Source organism: Delphinapterus leucas, chromosome 10 (assembly GCF_059928025.1).
Source record: "Delphinapterus leucas isolate spDelLeu-1000000601 "Yukka" chromosome 10, BTC_Dleu_Yukka2, whole genome shotgun sequence".
NCBI classification, from domain to species: Eukaryota; Metazoa; Chordata; class Mammalia; order Artiodactyla; family Monodontidae; genus Delphinapterus; species Delphinapterus leucas.
The window spans coordinates 56,442,082-56,458,981 of NC_143138.1; the positions used below are offsets into that span (position 1 = coordinate 56,442,082).

General features: G+C 45.6%; 1 protein-coding gene across 6 annotated transcripts in view; it reads left to right on the top strand.

Annotated features, from left to right (window-relative positions):
- GOLGA4 (golgin A4) overlaps positions 1-13,116 on the top strand; it is a 124,402-nt gene extending 111,286 nt beyond the window's left edge. For 2 of the 6 annotated variants that reach the window (XR_016394678.1, XR_016394682.1), the window contains 4 exons: positions 69-143; positions 6,668-6,770; positions 11,456-11,492; positions 12,581-13,115. Coding sequence is in view for 1 of the 6 variants with exons in the window: in XM_089919020.1 (XP_089775146.1) it covers positions 69-139 (71 nt within the window). In the remaining 5 variants the exon portion in view is untranslated. Of the gene's footprint in view, positions 1-68; positions 561-6,667; positions 6,771-11,455; positions 11,493-12,580 lie in introns of those variants that run through there. The other 4 variants (XR_016394681.1, XR_016394683.1, XR_016394679.1 and 1 more) reach the window with 3 other exon arrangements.
- Positions 13,117-16,900: the final 3,784 nt, after the last annotated feature.

Genomic DNA, 16,900 nt, shown 5'->3' on the forward strand with positions numbered 1-16,900 from the left:
GTCATTTCTCTTTCCACTACTGTGTGTTGGGAGTGAGTAGGACATATCATTTGTCTTTTTCATTCCAGGTTTCCAAGAAAAGTTAACTCAGGATCCAGTGTGGCTCATGAGATCCTGGACATTATGTCTGACGCTATGATTGGGTGAGACTTTTGGGAAGTCTTTGGGAGCATTAATTAATGTAATTTACGGGCAACCAGGAAGGAAATGAATCCTTATGACCCAGTGAGCAGATTGTGGTAGATTGGATTGTTGTTTCCAATTCTTCTCTCCCTCCCTATATTTGGGTTATGCATCCACATACTTCGTTATCTGACTTTGAAGTACCTACTGTTGTAGTGGGTGGAAATACATTTCTTCACCAACACTGAGATTGGCTGTGCGACTTTAGTCAATGAGTTTTGAGTGGACATGACTTTGCCAAATCTGAGCAGCAGTTTTAAGAGCCCTTGCATAGTTCAGCTATTGCTGCTTTATCACTGCCATGAGACTGAGTTAATGGGTTCTCCCTTAGCTTGGACCCTGGGATAGTGTCACATTGACCAGACGTGTAACAGAGTGAGAAATTATTATTATTATAAGCCACTGAGATTTGGGGATCGTTTGTTACTGTAGCATAACTTAGTGAAAACTGACACATGCGAAAAAAAATATTTTTGCAGGATAAAGTGATGTCTTTAGTTTTTAGAAGTTTGACTATGTAGTGTCTTGGTGTGGATTTCTTTAGGTGTATCTTAGGGTTTGCCCAGCTTCTTGAGTCTACAGGTTTATGTCTTTTGCCAAATTTGGGAACTTTTCAGCCATTATTTCTTTCCTTTTTTTTTTTTTGGTTTTTTAAAAGTATTTATTTATTTATTTATGGCTGTGTCGGGTCTTAGTTGCGGTATGTGGGCTCTTCGTCACGGCATGCTGGCTTCTCTCTAGTTGTGACGTGCAGGCTTCTCTTTAGTTGTGGTGTGTGGGCTCCGTAGTTGTGGCACACGGGCTCAGTAGTTGTGGCATGCAGACTTAGTTGCTCCGCAGCATGTGGGATCTTAGTTCCCCGACCAGGGATTGAACCCACGTCACCTGCATTGGAGGACGGATTCTTAACCACTGGACCACCAGGGAAGTCCCCAGTCATTATTTCTTTGAGTATTTTTTTAGCCCTACCCTCTTTCTCCTCTCCCTGCTCTCCTTCTGGGACTCCAATGACATGTTAGATCCTTTGTTATAGTCCCACAAGTCCCTGAGGCTCTGTTCATTTTTTTTTCTCCAGTCTAATTTCTCTCTGTTGTTCAGATTGAGTAATTTCTCTTGTTCTGTTTTCAAGTGCACTGACTCTTTTCTCTGTCCCCTCCATTCTGCTGTTGAACCTGTCCATTGAGTTTTTAATTTCAGTCATTGTATTTTTCAGTTCTAAAATTCCCACTTGGGTCTTTATATCTTCCATTTCTTTGCAGAGATATTCTGTTTCTTTGGTGAGACCTTGTTTTCTCATTTATTTCAAGCATGTTTGTAATGCTCATTGAAGAATATGTATGCTGGCTGCTGTAAAGTCTTTGTCCAATAAAGGATGGGATAGAAATCCAGATTCTCTACTAGGCCTTCATTGACACCCAAGGTGGGGAGGGTCTTCTCATCACTGCTGGGTGGGGATGTAGAGTTAACAGTTGCCCACTAGACCTCCACTGAACCATGGGAGGGGTGGTAGGGAGGGAGACCTCTTTACCTTTGGGTGGTAGTGAAAGTCCACTCTCCCCTGGGCCTCCTCTCCCTCTACCCCAGCAGGAAAGGGGAGGGGACCTAGTTGCTGCTGGTGGGGGTGGAAGTCCAGGCTTCCCATATGGTCTCCACTGACATCATGGGGATGGGTGGGATTGGGAGGTCTCATTGCTACCCACCAGGGATGAAAGTCCCTGCTTCCTGCTCAGCCTTCTCTGACATCACCCTGCATGCGTTTTGGGTCCTTCCTTATAGCTTGGCAGTTGTTAGAGGTCTAGGCTCCCCACTGGGCCTTTGCTGACAGGGTTGGGAGGGGGGTCACATTGTTTTTTGCTGGAGGCTTTTTTTGGTGTGTGGCTGGAGTGGAGCCGTGGTTGTCTAAAAGCTTTGTGTCTTGCTAGGCTGCCCCTTTCCTGGTTCTTTGCTACCGGTTTCCAGGTAGCCAGTTTCTTCAGGTCCAAGTCTGCTGTATATGAGGCAGAGAAAGCCTCGGTAACTCATGGCATGTCACTCCTCAGGTCCCAAGCGTCCTGGCCAGTCTGCCTCCTCCTCTCCACCTTTCAGAGTCTTCTTAGGTTTGTTTTATATACAGTGTGCAGGGTTTTCAGTTGTACTTGGGAGGACTAAGGAGAAGTATGTCTACCCCATCCTCCCAGAAGCAGGTCTCCTATGCACTGTGATTATATTTAGTATATATTTATTACATATTCCAGATACACACTTTTTTAATTAATTAATTTAGTTATTTATTTTTGGCTGATTTGGATCTTTGTTGCTGCGCGTGGGCTTTCTCTAGTTGCGGCGAGCGGGGGCTACTCTTGGTTGTGGTGTGCGGGCTTCTCATTGCGGTGGCTTCTCGTTGCGGAGCACGCACTTTAGGCACGTGGACTTCAGTAGTCGTGGCTCGCGGGCTCTAGAGTGCAGGCTCAGTAGTTGTGGCACGTGGGCTCAGGTGGTGTGGCTCGCAGGCTCAGCAGCCATGGCGCTCGGGCTTAGTTGCTCCATGGTATGTGGGATCTTCCCGGACCAGGGCTCAAACCCATGTCCCCTGCATTGGCAGGCGGATCCACTGTACCACCAGGGAAGCCCAGATACACATATTTTTAATAAATATAAACTAGAAGCATATACAGTTAATTCACAATAGTGGTCATAATGGTCTTCCCTGGTCACCTCCACCCAATCTGTATTCCACATCCTCCTTTAGTTTTTTTTATGGCATCAAGTATTGCCTACCCTCAGTAAAAATTGTTGTTTTCTTTGTACTAGAATGAAAGCTCCAAGAGGCCAGGCAAATTGTGTCTTGTCCATGGTTGTGTCCTTACGACCTAGCATATGTAGTAAGCACACAATAAGCATGTACCGAATATAAATGAATGAATGGATGGACAAGTGAATTAAGAAAGAAGAGAAAGTGTACCAGTACCTTCTTTGTAATTGAAAACAAAAAAGTTTTTTAAGACTGGGAAAATTTTTAAAGACTTCTTTCTCTCTTGAGGCATATGGGAACACAAGGGAACAAGAGGAACCGAATTATGGGCAGAACCTGGACTTTGTTTAATTTGCTTTATAAGTCAGTTAGTTACAAATGTTAATATTTTAAGGAACCAATTACTTGTAACACATCACAACTGATCAGGATACACCAGCAGAAATGAGTACAACTGGAAAGAATCGCTTCTCCGTTTTCTTTTTCTTTCTTTTTTTGGAGGGGCGGGGGCCACACTGTGCAGCATGCAGGATCTAGTTCCCTGACCAGGGATCAAACCCACGTCCCCTGCATTGGAAGCAGGGAGTGTTAACCACTGGACCACCAGGGAAGTCCCCGACCTTCCCTGTTTTCACTCCTACTTTCCTAGATGTGTTTTTCTTTTGGGATTGAGCCATGTTGGATTTGAAGATTAGTTTAGGCCCAGGGAAAGAATCTGTCCAAAGAGCTTAATTTCCCCTAATCTCTTGGGGAGGTGACATTGCATGCTGGCTATGAGTGCAGGCTCTGGGGCCAGCCTGCCAGGCTTCGAGTCCTGGCTTGGCCATTTACTCACCATGCCAGGGATCTGAGATGGGCTGGGACCTGGGACCCTGTGCTGCAGTGCTTGTACCTGGACAAACTCTCCTGGAGCAACAGAATACAAGAAACTATAAGGGACTAAAAAAAACTGTGTGCATGAGCAGCTGGGGCAAACTATGAACAATGTGATACAGAAAGACCAAAACCCAGCTGCCCCTTCTGAAGTGCCGGGAGCAAAAGCAGGGTACTTGCACATGCCCCCTGTGCATAGTGCCACCGAGAGGATGAGCAGATCACCTAAGCCACCCCTCCGGCCCAGCCCACCAGTCTGCCCCTACCCTCACCCTATTTAAGGGGCCAGCCCCCTTTGTGAGCAAGGGCAACTTATTACTTGCTTTCGCTCCCTTATGCTGCAACACGAGTCCCAATAGAGCCTTGCCTGAAATTCTCATCTGGCCTCATCAATTTCTACTGATTAAATGTGTCCAAGGACCCTGGTTGGTAACAAAGGTACAGATGCAAGAGCAGAAATGGCAACCTGCAAGCCCTTTTGGAAGCTTCTGCTTATATCACAACCTAAGCCAAACTCAGAATTAAGGGGTGGGGAAAATCACACCATCTCTTGAAAGGAGGATTCAAAAAGTCACTTTATAAGGGTGTGACTGCAGTGAGGGTGTGAAGATTTGGGGCCCTTAATGCGATCAATTTATCAAAATACTTATCAATTCAGTACGGCCACTACCAATCAGTTGAGTTCATACAGTGTATCAGACCTGTTTGCCGTCACAGCTGTAAGTTTCCCTGACGGCGGTGCTTCAGGGAACCCGGTAGGGGCAGGGGCGGGACAAAAACGCAGGGTTTTGGGCCTCCTTTCCACTTAGAGCTGCTTGACTTTTATTTGTTTTATATATTGAGGTTTTACATTAGGTTTTGTTTGAAAAAGATTCTGCCATCAAAAGGCTTTAAAAAGTTTTCTCTCTTTGAATGTATTCAGACCAATAGGAAGAGCGTGCTTAGCCCTTGTTTCCTTGGTCCCTGCAGAACTGCTTTTGCTCATCTGTGTTTCAGACTGTGCCTTAGGCTTTACTCAAAGGCCACCATAAGAAAGAACTTCAGGGAATCAATGATTATATGTTCTTTACACCTATTTTACAAGTCACCAATATGTAAGAAATCTATTTTACAGACAAGTGCAGGGGAAAGTTTCAGTATATTTTCTCTTTTGGGCAACAAGAACTATTTTATGTATCATGTAACATGTTTCCCTTTTTGCTTTGGCCACGTGGAAGCTTGGTGCCAAATTTAGGTCCCACGTTTCATAACTCTTAAAACTAGAATGGCCCAAGGAGCTTTTAAAATACAGATTCCAAGGCTTCAACTGCAGAGAATCTGAGCAGCTGGGCTGCCCCTGGTGGCTTGATTATTTCTGTTCTCTTTCTTTGTCCTGGACTTGCCTTCTGATTCTAATATATGTTTCCTCTGGCCCCAATTGTTCTTTCATACAGTAAGTCAGTTACTCCTAGGTCCAAACTGGCAGTGTGTGGGAGGCTGCTCCCAGGACCAGTGAAGGCACTGAGAGGCCTCTGGCCAGTCTAGGGGCCCAGCCTGGATAGGGGGCAGATCCTCAGCAGAGAAGGGGTAGAGGCACCAGGACCCTCCATGTCTTCGGGTTTGAGAAGTCAGGTGTCTTTCCCAGCGAGCAGCCCTGGGGGAGGTCTATTCTGGAGCTGGGGGCTGGGCCTGAGGGTCAGATGCCAAAACACCCTGGGCTCTCAGGGAAGCAGGACTCCGGCCGAGAAAGAGCCACAGCCCACCAAGTCCCCTGCAGCATCTGAACACCTGCTCGCACAATCTCTACGCTGAGATTTTCACCCTATCGGACACCCACAAGTTTAGGAGAAACCAAATCTCCCACAGGTTAATTCAGCGCTCAGGCTTGGCCAAAAATTGTTTAGAAGAACATGATCATTCTCTAGGATGATTCTGAATTTAGAATTGAATATAAATATCGAAGTGAAGCAAGTTCATGGTCCTAATATTTTGGGGTTATTTGTATATTTTTTTAAATAAGTAAATATATTTATTTTTGGCTGCATTGGGTCTTCATTGCCGCACGCGGGCTTTCTCTAGTTGCGGTGAGCAGGAGCTACTCTTTGTTGTGGTGCGCGGGCTTTCCATTGTGGTGGCTTCTCTTGCTGCAGAGCACGGGCTCTAGGCGCGCAGGCTTCAGTAGTTGTGGCTCGTGGGCTCTAAAGCACAGGCTCAGTAGTTGTGGCGCACGGGCTTAGCTGCTCCAGGGCATGTGGGATCTTCCCAGACCAGGGATCGAACCTGTGTCCCCTGCATTGACAGGCGGATTCTTAACCACTGTGCCACCAGGGAACTCCCGGGTTATTTGAATTTTTAAGATAACTTGTCATACTAAATTAGCTAATAAATTAGCCTTGGATTCATTTAAAAAGTTATAATTGAAGAATTGATTTAGATTTGTGATTTTAAGCTGAAACCTTATTAAGTTTATAAACCACATAAGAATATTTAACATAGAAGATACATATTATTTTAAGTTTTATCAGTTAGATTTATCAACCTTGGTTAAATAAGGAAATACTTAAGTACTTGGAAGGTTTTTGGAGTCAGGTGAATACATGAAATGCTTATAAATAAGATAAAGTATGATAAATTTATTAATGTAGCAATTTCAAATATAAAGAGAATTTAATGAAGTTATAAAAAGGTTCTGAAAATAATTGCTTGAAATTTGGTAGATTTATAATTACAATAATGAGATTAATAAGCTGAACTTAAATAAGGTTCTACATTTGTGATGTTAATTAATTCAGTATTAATTTTTTTAACTGAAGTAGTCTTCTAATGAAACTTACTCTTAAATCTCTCTGAAAATACTAATTAGAATTTAAAAAAATTTTTTTTTCCTTCTTTATCCTACAGCTCTATTTTCTTTGGGTCTAGTTGTCCTGTTTGTGAATGTTTTTCTTTCTGTTGGTGGGGTTCCTGGTGGCTGGCAGTCCTTGGTTGACCATCAAAGGACAAGGTAGGTTGCCCTTGTGGCTGGAATGAGTTTCCCTTTGCATTTGTTTAGATCTGTTTGCCTGACAGGTGTGTCCCTGAATGAAAGGGCCACCTCTGCATCCCGTGGAAGTGGGCAGGGCTGATGTCTTTCCCTTTGATTGCCTCTCTGTTTCTTTCTCCCTCCTTCTCTCCCTCCTTCTGCTCTTACAAGACTATTTGCCTTCTCCTCTTTTACACACGCTAATAGCTAATGTTAGATTCACTTCAGGGCACCCACAGAGCTCACTACTCCCCTTTAAAGAGGGAGGACGGAGAAGGAGGAAGTGAGCATTTATGGAACATCTTCTTCTCACAGCATGAGGGACTCAGAACCCACTGACTCGTTCAAGCCCTCCCAGGGGTGTAGGTGTTGCTGTCCCATTTGACTCATTAGGGTTTTACCTTTAGTTGTTTTAAAAGGTGAAACTGGGCTTTATTGAGCCGTGACAAGGATAGAAGCTTGAGCAAGAAAATGTGCAAGGATCAGAAAATGTCAGGAGCCTCATGGTCTTGTGGTGGATGATATACAATTTGGTTCTTTCCTTGGGAGTAATGGAATCTGCTAGCACTGCATAACCAGAGATGGGGTGGGAAGGGAGAGGAGAGAGAGTGCACTCAGGAGACAGAAAGAGCAGATAAGATGGTCATTGAAACTTTTTTTTTTTTTTTTTTTCTTTTTGCGGTACGCGGGCCTCTCAGTGTTGTGGCCTCTCCCGTTGCGGAGCACAGGCTCCGGACGCGCAGGCTCAGCAGCCATGGCTTACGGGCCCAGACGCTACGCGGCACATGGGATCTTCCCGGACCGGGGCATGAACCCGCGTCCTCTGCATCATCAGGCGGACTCTCAACCACTGCGCCACCAGGGAAGCCCTGAAACGTTTTTGATCATCAGAAGCGGTGGTTGAAACTTCAGGTGTCAGAACAGTAGGATGAAAACAAATTGGCCCTGGCTGACTCACTTTACACTCCGCACTGTGCATGCCTTATTGTCTTCAACTTCCGTGAACAGGCAGAGGTGAGGAAACTGGGTCACCATGGACGTCAAGAAGCTGTAGGCCAGTAATCCAGGAGGCAGGATTTGAACCCTGAACTTAATGATTCCAGACCTTCCACTGGGCCCTCTCAAATTCATGCTAAATCGTTAGCAAAGTCACCGATATCCTCCATCTCTGCTCTGAAGTCTCCTTTTGCTTTCTTGATTTAAGTGAAACCCTTACTCTTGTCTTGTGACTCTGATTCCCCTGCAGCTTTCTCCAGCTTGTGTTGGCAGTGGGAGGTGGGGGAGGGCGTGTTTTTCCCCACGCCACTTGGATGACTGGCCTGAAGGTCCACCTTGTTCCTCATCCTAGCTTCCAGACTGCAGGACCATGGCGTCCAGACTCTGGTGAACAGGGGGCCTGTGACTTCTTGAGAAGGGGTCATCTGGGGTTGCACTGGTGATGTGAGCTCCAGGGAGCACCTGCCTGTGTGTGTCGGGCTGGTGGGCAGAGGCGTGGGGTCGCAGGCCTGATACGGGGTGTGGTTCGGAGGGCTGCCCAGGTGTGCCATCCTGCATGTGCACCTCTGGGCCCACCCCACCCTTGCTGGTCCTTCCCTCGGGGTTTTGCCTTCCATTCCCACGCTTGGCCTCAGCCCACACTCTCTTGTGCCAAGAATTGAGGTTTAAAGTCTTATTGAATAATCCTTCACCAAAGATGTGTTGTCAACCAGTGGTGACTGAATTCTTCCTGGTCACCTGTGGACATCGGTTGGATGTATCAGTTAATGTTTGCTGCTTAAAGCAGCCCCACTTATCAAGCTCATAACTCTGCAGGGCGGCCCTTCGGGCTGGATCCGCTGGGCATTCTTCCCATCTCAGCTGGGCTCACTCATGCACCCAGAGTCAACTCTGTGTCCGCTGAGACTGGCTGGTCCAGGGGCCAGGGTGCCTGGTCTCTGCTGCGTGGTCAGCCCGAGTCTAGCAGGGAGCGCGTGCTTGTTCACGGGCAGCATAGCAGGGGGCTGGGAGCAGGTAAGAGCCCGCAGACCTTGAGGCCCAGGCTCCCACCCTGCACGCCATCACTTCCACTACATTCTGTTGGTCAAAGCAAGTCACCAGGCCAGCCTGATTGAAGGGCTGGGGACACAGGCTCCACTTTAATGAGAAGTGTTGCAAAGTCATATTGCAAGGGGGTATGGGTAACTGTGCCCCCCCCCTTTTTTTTTTCAAGTGCAGTATCACCATAGACCAGCATGCAGATCCTGCAGCTGTAAGGAGAGAGGGAGAACTTTTATCCCTGGGCCATCCCATCTCTGAGTTTCGTATAGGTCCTGGCTGTGATGCTCTGCCTGCCAGTTGTGGTGGGTTCTGTGGGGTTCCCTGTCTTCTGACCTTGGACGGCTGTGTGTGAGCAACGTGGCCGCTTTCACAGAGGCTTGGTGGAAGCTCTCAGAGGCGTGCTGGGGCTTAAGAGCCTCCCGATCTTCCCAGGCAGCTGTCAGACCTGGAGCTGGTTGGCAAGCCCTCAGCCGTTCATATCTAATCTGGGGGCTGATTGATGGAGGTGGTTTTGCTTTGACTGTCCCTGGGAGGCAAGAGCTGCTCCAGGTCTGTGGCCATTTAGGGGCAGAGCAGAGGCTGGTCCTCACTGCGTAACACGACGGAGTTCGTGGTGGGGGTCACGTTCTGCCCAGTGACCTTGGCAAGTCACCATCCCAGCCCTTGCTGACTGCCTCCCGAAGCGTCATTTCCCTCCTCGTAGAGGTTATATAATTACACCTTCTCTCTGGCAATCTTGTTTTCCCCTCACTGCTGGACCATCACCATCTGGGTGCTGATACTGCTCCTGCGTCAAAACATAAAGCTCTCGGATTCCGCATCTTCCCCCACCTATCGCTCCGTTTCTCTATTCCTCTTTAGAGAACACTTTAAAAAAGAGATAACTGGGACTTCCCTGGTGGCACAGCGGTTAAGAATCCGCCTGCCAATGCAGGGGACACGGGCTTGATCCCTGGTCCGGGAAGATCCCACATGCTGCGGAGCAGCTAAGCCTGTGCGCCACAACTACTGAAGCCCGCACGCCTAGAGCCCGTGCTCTGCAACAAGAGAAGCCACCGCAATGAGAAGCACGCACACTGCAATGAAGAGTAGCCCCCGCTCGCCACAACTAGAGAAAGCCCCCCCAAAAAGATAACTATACTCACTGTCCCTGACATGTTTGCTTCTATTCCCCTTAAACCCCTCCTTGGAAACTGCTCTTGGCCAGGTCCATTGCTAAGGCAGGTGGTCTCGCTGGGTCTCACCTGATTCACACATGTGACCCCTTTGTCTTTCATGAACCCCCTCCCCTCACTTGGAATCCACTTCTCCTGCCTCGCTGGCTGGGGCATCCTCGCTTCCCTGACTGCTGACAACCTAGGGCCCTGGGATTCAGGCTCCAGGCCTTTCCTCTCTCTTATCTGCATCCCCTCGGCGATCTCATCCTGTCTCATGGCTTTAAACACCCACTACGTGCCAACGATGCTCATTTTATATCTCCTTTCTGGTCCCCAGACTCACCGAACTGCCCGTTCAACATTTCCATTTAGATGTCTAATTGCACCTCGACTTTAGCGTGTCCCAGACTGAATCTTGATCCCCCTAGATCTGCTCCTGCCACGTCACCCGCTATCAGTTGAAGGCTTTCCTTTTTCCCTTGCTCACCAACTCCTAATGATCACTGAATCCTCAGAGCTCTGCCTTCAGTTTGGGGGTTTGCATTTTTTCCTTTCTGATGTAACTATTTTTGAATATGTTAAACATTTATGCAGTTCCAAGTCAAAACAGTATTAAAAGGTATCCTTAGAGAAATCTCATTTCCCTCCCGACAGTCTTTACCCCGTTTTTCAGTGTTCCTTCTGGCAAAAATAAGCACATGTATTTATTTTCCCCTTTTTCTTACACCAAAATTGGCATACTATATGCATTGTTCCACCTCTTGCTTTTTTCACTTAACAATATATTGTGGAGATCACTCCATTGCACAGCGAACTTCCTCATTCTTTTTACAGCTGCATCAGAATTTCATCGCATGGATGTAATTTATTCAACCAGACCCCTACTGACAAACATTTGAGTTGTTTCCAGTTGAGTTGCTATTACAAATAGGGCTGCAATGAATGGCCTTGTGTATATGTTGTTTTGTGCTTTGGAAGGATGTTTTCAGGGTGGATTCCTGGAACCATGGGGGAAGGACACCATCAAGAGGATCTGGGAGGTGGCACAGGGTTTGTGTCCTAGTGCAGCCCCAGGGAAGGCAAAGCCAGCAATGGCCAACCTAGATATGGCCAAGGAGGACAACGGGGAAGGAAGCATCCCCCAGAGCATGGGGCCAAGATCCCAAAAAATAATGTTTGGGGAGCCCCTTTCAGGGGGCAGACCTGGGGCCCACTCATGGAACATTCTGCCTGCTATTGTCTGTGTCTCCTATTGTTAACTTTTGGAAATGGCTTCTTGGTGCTGTGGAGTTCAGCTACATCCTGCTGGATGTAGCCTGCTGGACCCGTCCATTTCTAATGGAGGGGTGTTGAAGTCTCCAACTCTGATAGTGGATTCATCTACTTCTTTATCTTTGATTTTCTGCAGTTTGAATACAATATGCCTAGATGTATGGTTTCTTTTATCTTTTTTTCTTTTTTCTTTTCCTTAAGGTGTACACTTTATTGAACTGACCAAGTCAGTGTACAGGTAAGCCCTGGATGTCTCCACACCTTAGCCTGCTCCTGGGGGACTCATTCTCTCTTTCACTTCCTTCCTTCCTTCCTTCCTTCCTTCCTTCCTTCCTTCCTTCCTTCCTTCCTTCCTTCCTTCCTTTTTCTTTCCTTCCTTTTTTCCTTCCTTCCTTCCTTCCTTCCTTCCTTCCTTCCTTCCTTCCTTCCTTCCTTCCTTCCTTCCTTCCTTCCTTCCTCCCTCCCTCCCTCCCTCCCTCCCTCCCTTCCTTCCTCTCTTTCTTTCTTTTGGCATTTTTCCTTCTTGTTGTTCTCTGAGCTTCCTGGATTTGTGGTTGAGTGTCTGACATTAACTTGGGGCAATTTCTCAGTCATTATTACTTTAAATTTTTCTTCTGTTCCTTTCTCTCCGTCTTTCCTTCTTTTGGTGCTTCCATTATATGTATACTACACATTTTGTAGTTGTCCCACAGTTCTGGTTATTCTGTTCCTTTTTTTTCCCTGGTCTTTTTTCTCTCTAATTTTCAGTTTTAGAAGTTTCTGTTGACATATCCTCCAGCTCAAAGAGTCTTTCCTCAGTCATGTCCAGTCTACTAAATGATCCCATCAGAGGGATTCTTCATTTCTGTTACTGTATTTTTGATCTCTCATTTTGCCATCATGGGAAATCCTGGAACTTCTAGGTTGACTGCATGAATCCCAAAGAGAAAGCCAATAAAAAAGCAGGGAGGAGAAGGAGAAAATCTGAGTCATTGGGGATATCTTTTACAGTTGCTGGATCAAGTCTCACTTGAAGCCAGAACTAAATCTGGATTTTTAATTGACATACCCAGTAAAAATCCTTTTATATTATGAGTCAGCTTGAAGTGAATTTTCTGTCACTTGGTGCCTCAGAGAGTCCTCACTGACTCTATACCTAACTCATAGGCTTATTGTGAGGTTTAAATAAAATTGCACTTAGCAAACGAAGCATGGCACACAAGTAATACTCAGTGAATGGTTACCAATATTGTTATTATGATATATTTATTTTACAGAGTTATGTGTGCTTTTTATTCCATATCCTAACATTGGCATGTTTCTGTTTCTCTTTTTGGTATTATCCAGTTTCTACCCCCAAAGGAGAGAGGCTGAGGGAGGGGACTGATCAGCCTTGGGCTTCTGACCACCAGCTTCAGCCTCGGGTCCTCCTTGCAAAACCACAGCTGGGGAACAACACAGAGACCACGTGGTGTGGTTCTAATTCCTCTGACATCGCATTTTCATTCTTCAATGATATTTATCTGCATCCAGCTTACACATAAATGTTTCCAGTAAAATGTTCCAAGTGCCTTTTTTCAGAAATCTGAATCCACATGAAAACAATGGCAACAAGAAAAAGGTGTAAACTTTCCAGAACAGGCCCAGATTTTGAAAATGTGATAAAGAGGTTATTGTGCGTCCGAACTTTTCACACAAGAATTGGAGGAGATTTAACACCAGGAATAATAAACCGAGGAAAACCAGCTAATGCAGAGCAGATGGGCCTGCAGGGCAGTACTAAGCATTTCAATGTCTTTCCTCTTGGACCTTTGGACTCCAGATGACTGAGTGCTGGTTTCTCTAGCTCCAAATAAAGTTAATGCAATTGGGGAAACCATCAGTATGGCTGGTTTGATTTCTGGAGTGATTAGTGGATTAAAGTTTTTCAAGACTGTACTATGTGGTGGGCATTTGACATTCACTACTTGAATCCTGACCACAGCTCCATTTTACTGATGAGAAAACTGAGGTTTTAAAAGCACAAATCACTTACTGAAGGGCCCATAGCCAGTATGAGAGCCAGGATCAGTCCTAGGTCTGTCTCATTGCATACGCTGTGGTTCTGCAAACTGGTAATAAGAGAGCAGGGAAAAGGGGTCATGGTCCCACAAATTTGAGAAACTCTGTGTGTGTATGTGTGTGGGTGTATATCTACACAGTAAAAGCCTTATTAAGGTATAATTGACCTGCAATAAGCTATACGTGTTTAAACCATACAACTCAATAAGTTTTGACCCGTGTCTATCTGCATGAAACCCTCACCACAATCAAGATAGTGAACATCTCCATTACTTCCAGTAGTTTCCTCGTGCCCCTTTGTAATTCCTCCCTCTTCTCCCTCCCACCGTTGATCCCAGACAATCGCTGATCTCCTTTCTGTCACTGTGGATTAGTTGTACTTTCTAGAGTTTTATATAAATTGAATCATACCAGATGTAGTCTTTGCCTGTCTTCTGTCACTTGGCATAATTTTTTGAGATTCGTTCATGTTATTACATGTTTGTTCCTTTATAGGACTAAGTGGTGTTCCATTTATGAATCTGCCACAATTTATCTACTCATCTATAGATGGACATGGAGGTTGTTTCCAGTTTTGAGCTATTACAAATAAAGTTGCTATGAACATTCGTGTTCAAATCTTTATATGACATAAGCTTTCTTGGATAAATACCTAAGAGTGGAAGGGCTAGATCATATGGTAGGTATATGTTTAACTTTTAAAGAAACTGTTAAACTGTGTTTCAAAGTGGTTGCACCATTTTACCAGCAGTGTATGGTAGTTCTCGTTCCTCTCCATCAGCACTTGGTGTGGTCAGCCTTTTAAATGTTTACCATCCTAATAGGTATGTAGTGATATCAGATTTTCTTACGGTTTTAATTTGCATTTCCCTAATGACTAATAATATCGAGTATGTTTTTCTGTGCTTGTTTACATCTATATATCTTCTTTAGTTAAGTGTTTGTTCAAATGATTTGCATATTTTAATAGAGTTGTTTCTTACTGAGATTTAAGAGTTCTTTTTACTTATTGGATGCAAATCTTTTAATAGATACATGTTTTGCAAAGATTTTTCTTCAGGTCTGGGGTTGTATTTTCATTCTCTTGCCAATGTCTTTTGAAGAACAGAAGTGTTTTGTTTTTTTTTTTTTAAAACTCTGGTGAAGTCCAATTTATTTATTTTAAAATTTATTGAAGTACAGTTGATTTACAATGTTGTGTTAATTTCTGCTGTACAGCAGGGTGATTCAGTTATACATATGTATATACATCCTTTTTCATATTCTTTTCCTTTATGGATTATCACAGGATATTGAATATCGTGCCCTGTGCTATACAGTAGGACCTTATTGTTTATATCTGTTGAAGTCCACTTTATAGTCCACATTTCTTCTACTTCATATTTTTAAAACCTTAGGTACCTTCTGGAAAAATTCTTGGCTTGATATTACAACTCACAAATTTGCTCTTTGGCAATCTATTCAGCCGATATGTTGGATTTTTTTCAATGATCAGATACTTAATCATTCATCATGTTTGCAACATGGTGATCTTACATCTCCCTGAGAATAGCAGTTATTCAGTTCAGTTCAGTCTATGAGCTTTGTTTTCTCGGTGTAATTGTAGCACTTGGTAAGAGGGTGACATCTTTCTTGCACAGCTGCTTGGTGATGCTTAGCTGAGGAGTCATGTATTTGAGGACCCCTGTTGGCTGGTCTTTGCCTGTTGTGCCCACTTCGAGGATGAGGAATGAGAGGCAACACAGCACCACCAGAGGGCGCTTTCTTGGGGGCAGGAACTCCTCACTCCTCCCTGGTGCAGTCAGCCCCCTGGGACACTGTCTAAAGACTCATACTCCATGGTCCTACATGGAAGCGGGCACCTCTACTGCTGCTGCCTAGTCCCAGGGGCAATGAGGACAAGGCATGGACCTGACAGCTCCTACTCAGGTGCCCCAGCTCGTGCCCCGTCAGGGGCTCCAAGCTGCTCTTTTCCTTCTCTCCCATACATACCTTCAGGCTTTGAGCATCGTTGGAATCACCGCCCAACTTCTATCTACTTCTATGCAAGAGTCCTCTCCCATGTGTACCTAAGTATAGAATTCCTTTCAAAATCTGATAAGACTGCCTTCCGTATTTCAGGGATTTTAAATATTTCTTATCTAAAAGGAAACCCCTTCCAATTTTCCAACATTATTATGGATCAAAAACACATTTGTCTCATTTCTAGGGCTTCCCTGGTGCCTCAGTGGTTGAGAGTCCGCCTGCTGATGCAGGAGACGTGGGTTCATGCCCCGGTCCGGGAATATCCTACATGCCGTGAAGCGGCTGGGCCCGTGAGCCATGGCCGCTGAGCCTGCGCGTCCGGAATCTGTGCTCCACAACGGGAGAGGCCACAACAGCGAGAGGCCCGTGTACCGAAAAAACAAAACAAAACAAACAAAACACATTTGTCTCATTTCTAGAGACTTGTGATGGGAGGAGAGGCTGTAACTGATGCTTCGTTGTCCAACCTGAATGGAACCTGTGGGCAGTATTTGCATCTGTAGAAGAATCTCAGTATTTGAAAGGCCACCAGTGCAGACCATATATGCTAAATGTTGCCATGACAATTTGGTTTGCAACTTTTTTCTTTTGGCCTCCCCACGTGGCACGCGAGATCTTAGTTCCCTGACCAGGGATTGAACCCCCACCCCGTGCAGTGGAATAGCGGAGTCTTAACCACTGGACCACCAGGGAAGTCCCTTCGTTTGCAACTTTGATGTTTGCACATTGGGGAAAGTTTACCAGGGCCCACCATCTGAGGGGAATGCATGACCATTGTTAGAAATGAAAATCTGCCCATTTCTCTCCATGCTGGAAGGGCCACATGTCTGTGCTACTGTTGACAGTCCCAGCTGAGCCCAGACTTTCAGTCATCCCCACCAAAGCACCAGACGTGTGAATCAAGCCATCTTGGATCCTGTAGACAAGCCCAGCCGCCAGGTAAGTACCACTGAGACCCTCAGGTGATGCCACGTGAAACAACTGAAGAATTGCCTCGCCAAGCCCCAGTTCCTTAGCAGGCTGCTAAGTGCTTGAGCTGTAACAGTGAAGCCCTTCTGGAGAGCAGTCTAGTGAGGGAAGCAGATGACAGACCAGTTAATAACATTATGAAAGGGGTTGAAATGGGGGGAGATGGCTGGCAAAGAGTGCTTTAGGAGCACCAAGGAAGGGTATCTTTTAGCTGCACGTATACAGTCACTGCACACAGTGCACTTAAACCCTGTGAACAGTGGGTAGCAGCTGCGGGAAATCTCTAAGGAGGACATTTCTGGAGTCTTCACCAATGGCCCACATCTGGGAAACTGGTGAGAGGCAGATTTGACAATTTGCTACAGTGATTGTAGAGAAGGAAGCCCAGCTGGTGTGGGCTGCTCGCGTGAGGATGAGGTCGTGGCTGCACCACTGTGGGTTACGTCTCAGCCTTCCACAAGCTGTACCTGAAGCACGTGGGGATGTGATGTCTTGAATTTTTAAGCCAAAAAAGGCTCTAAAATGGCTCACTTAACAAGGAAGATACTTTAAGGACAGTGCTTTGAATTTTTTCTCTTTTAATCCAAATGCAAATAGCTACTTCTAAGAGTA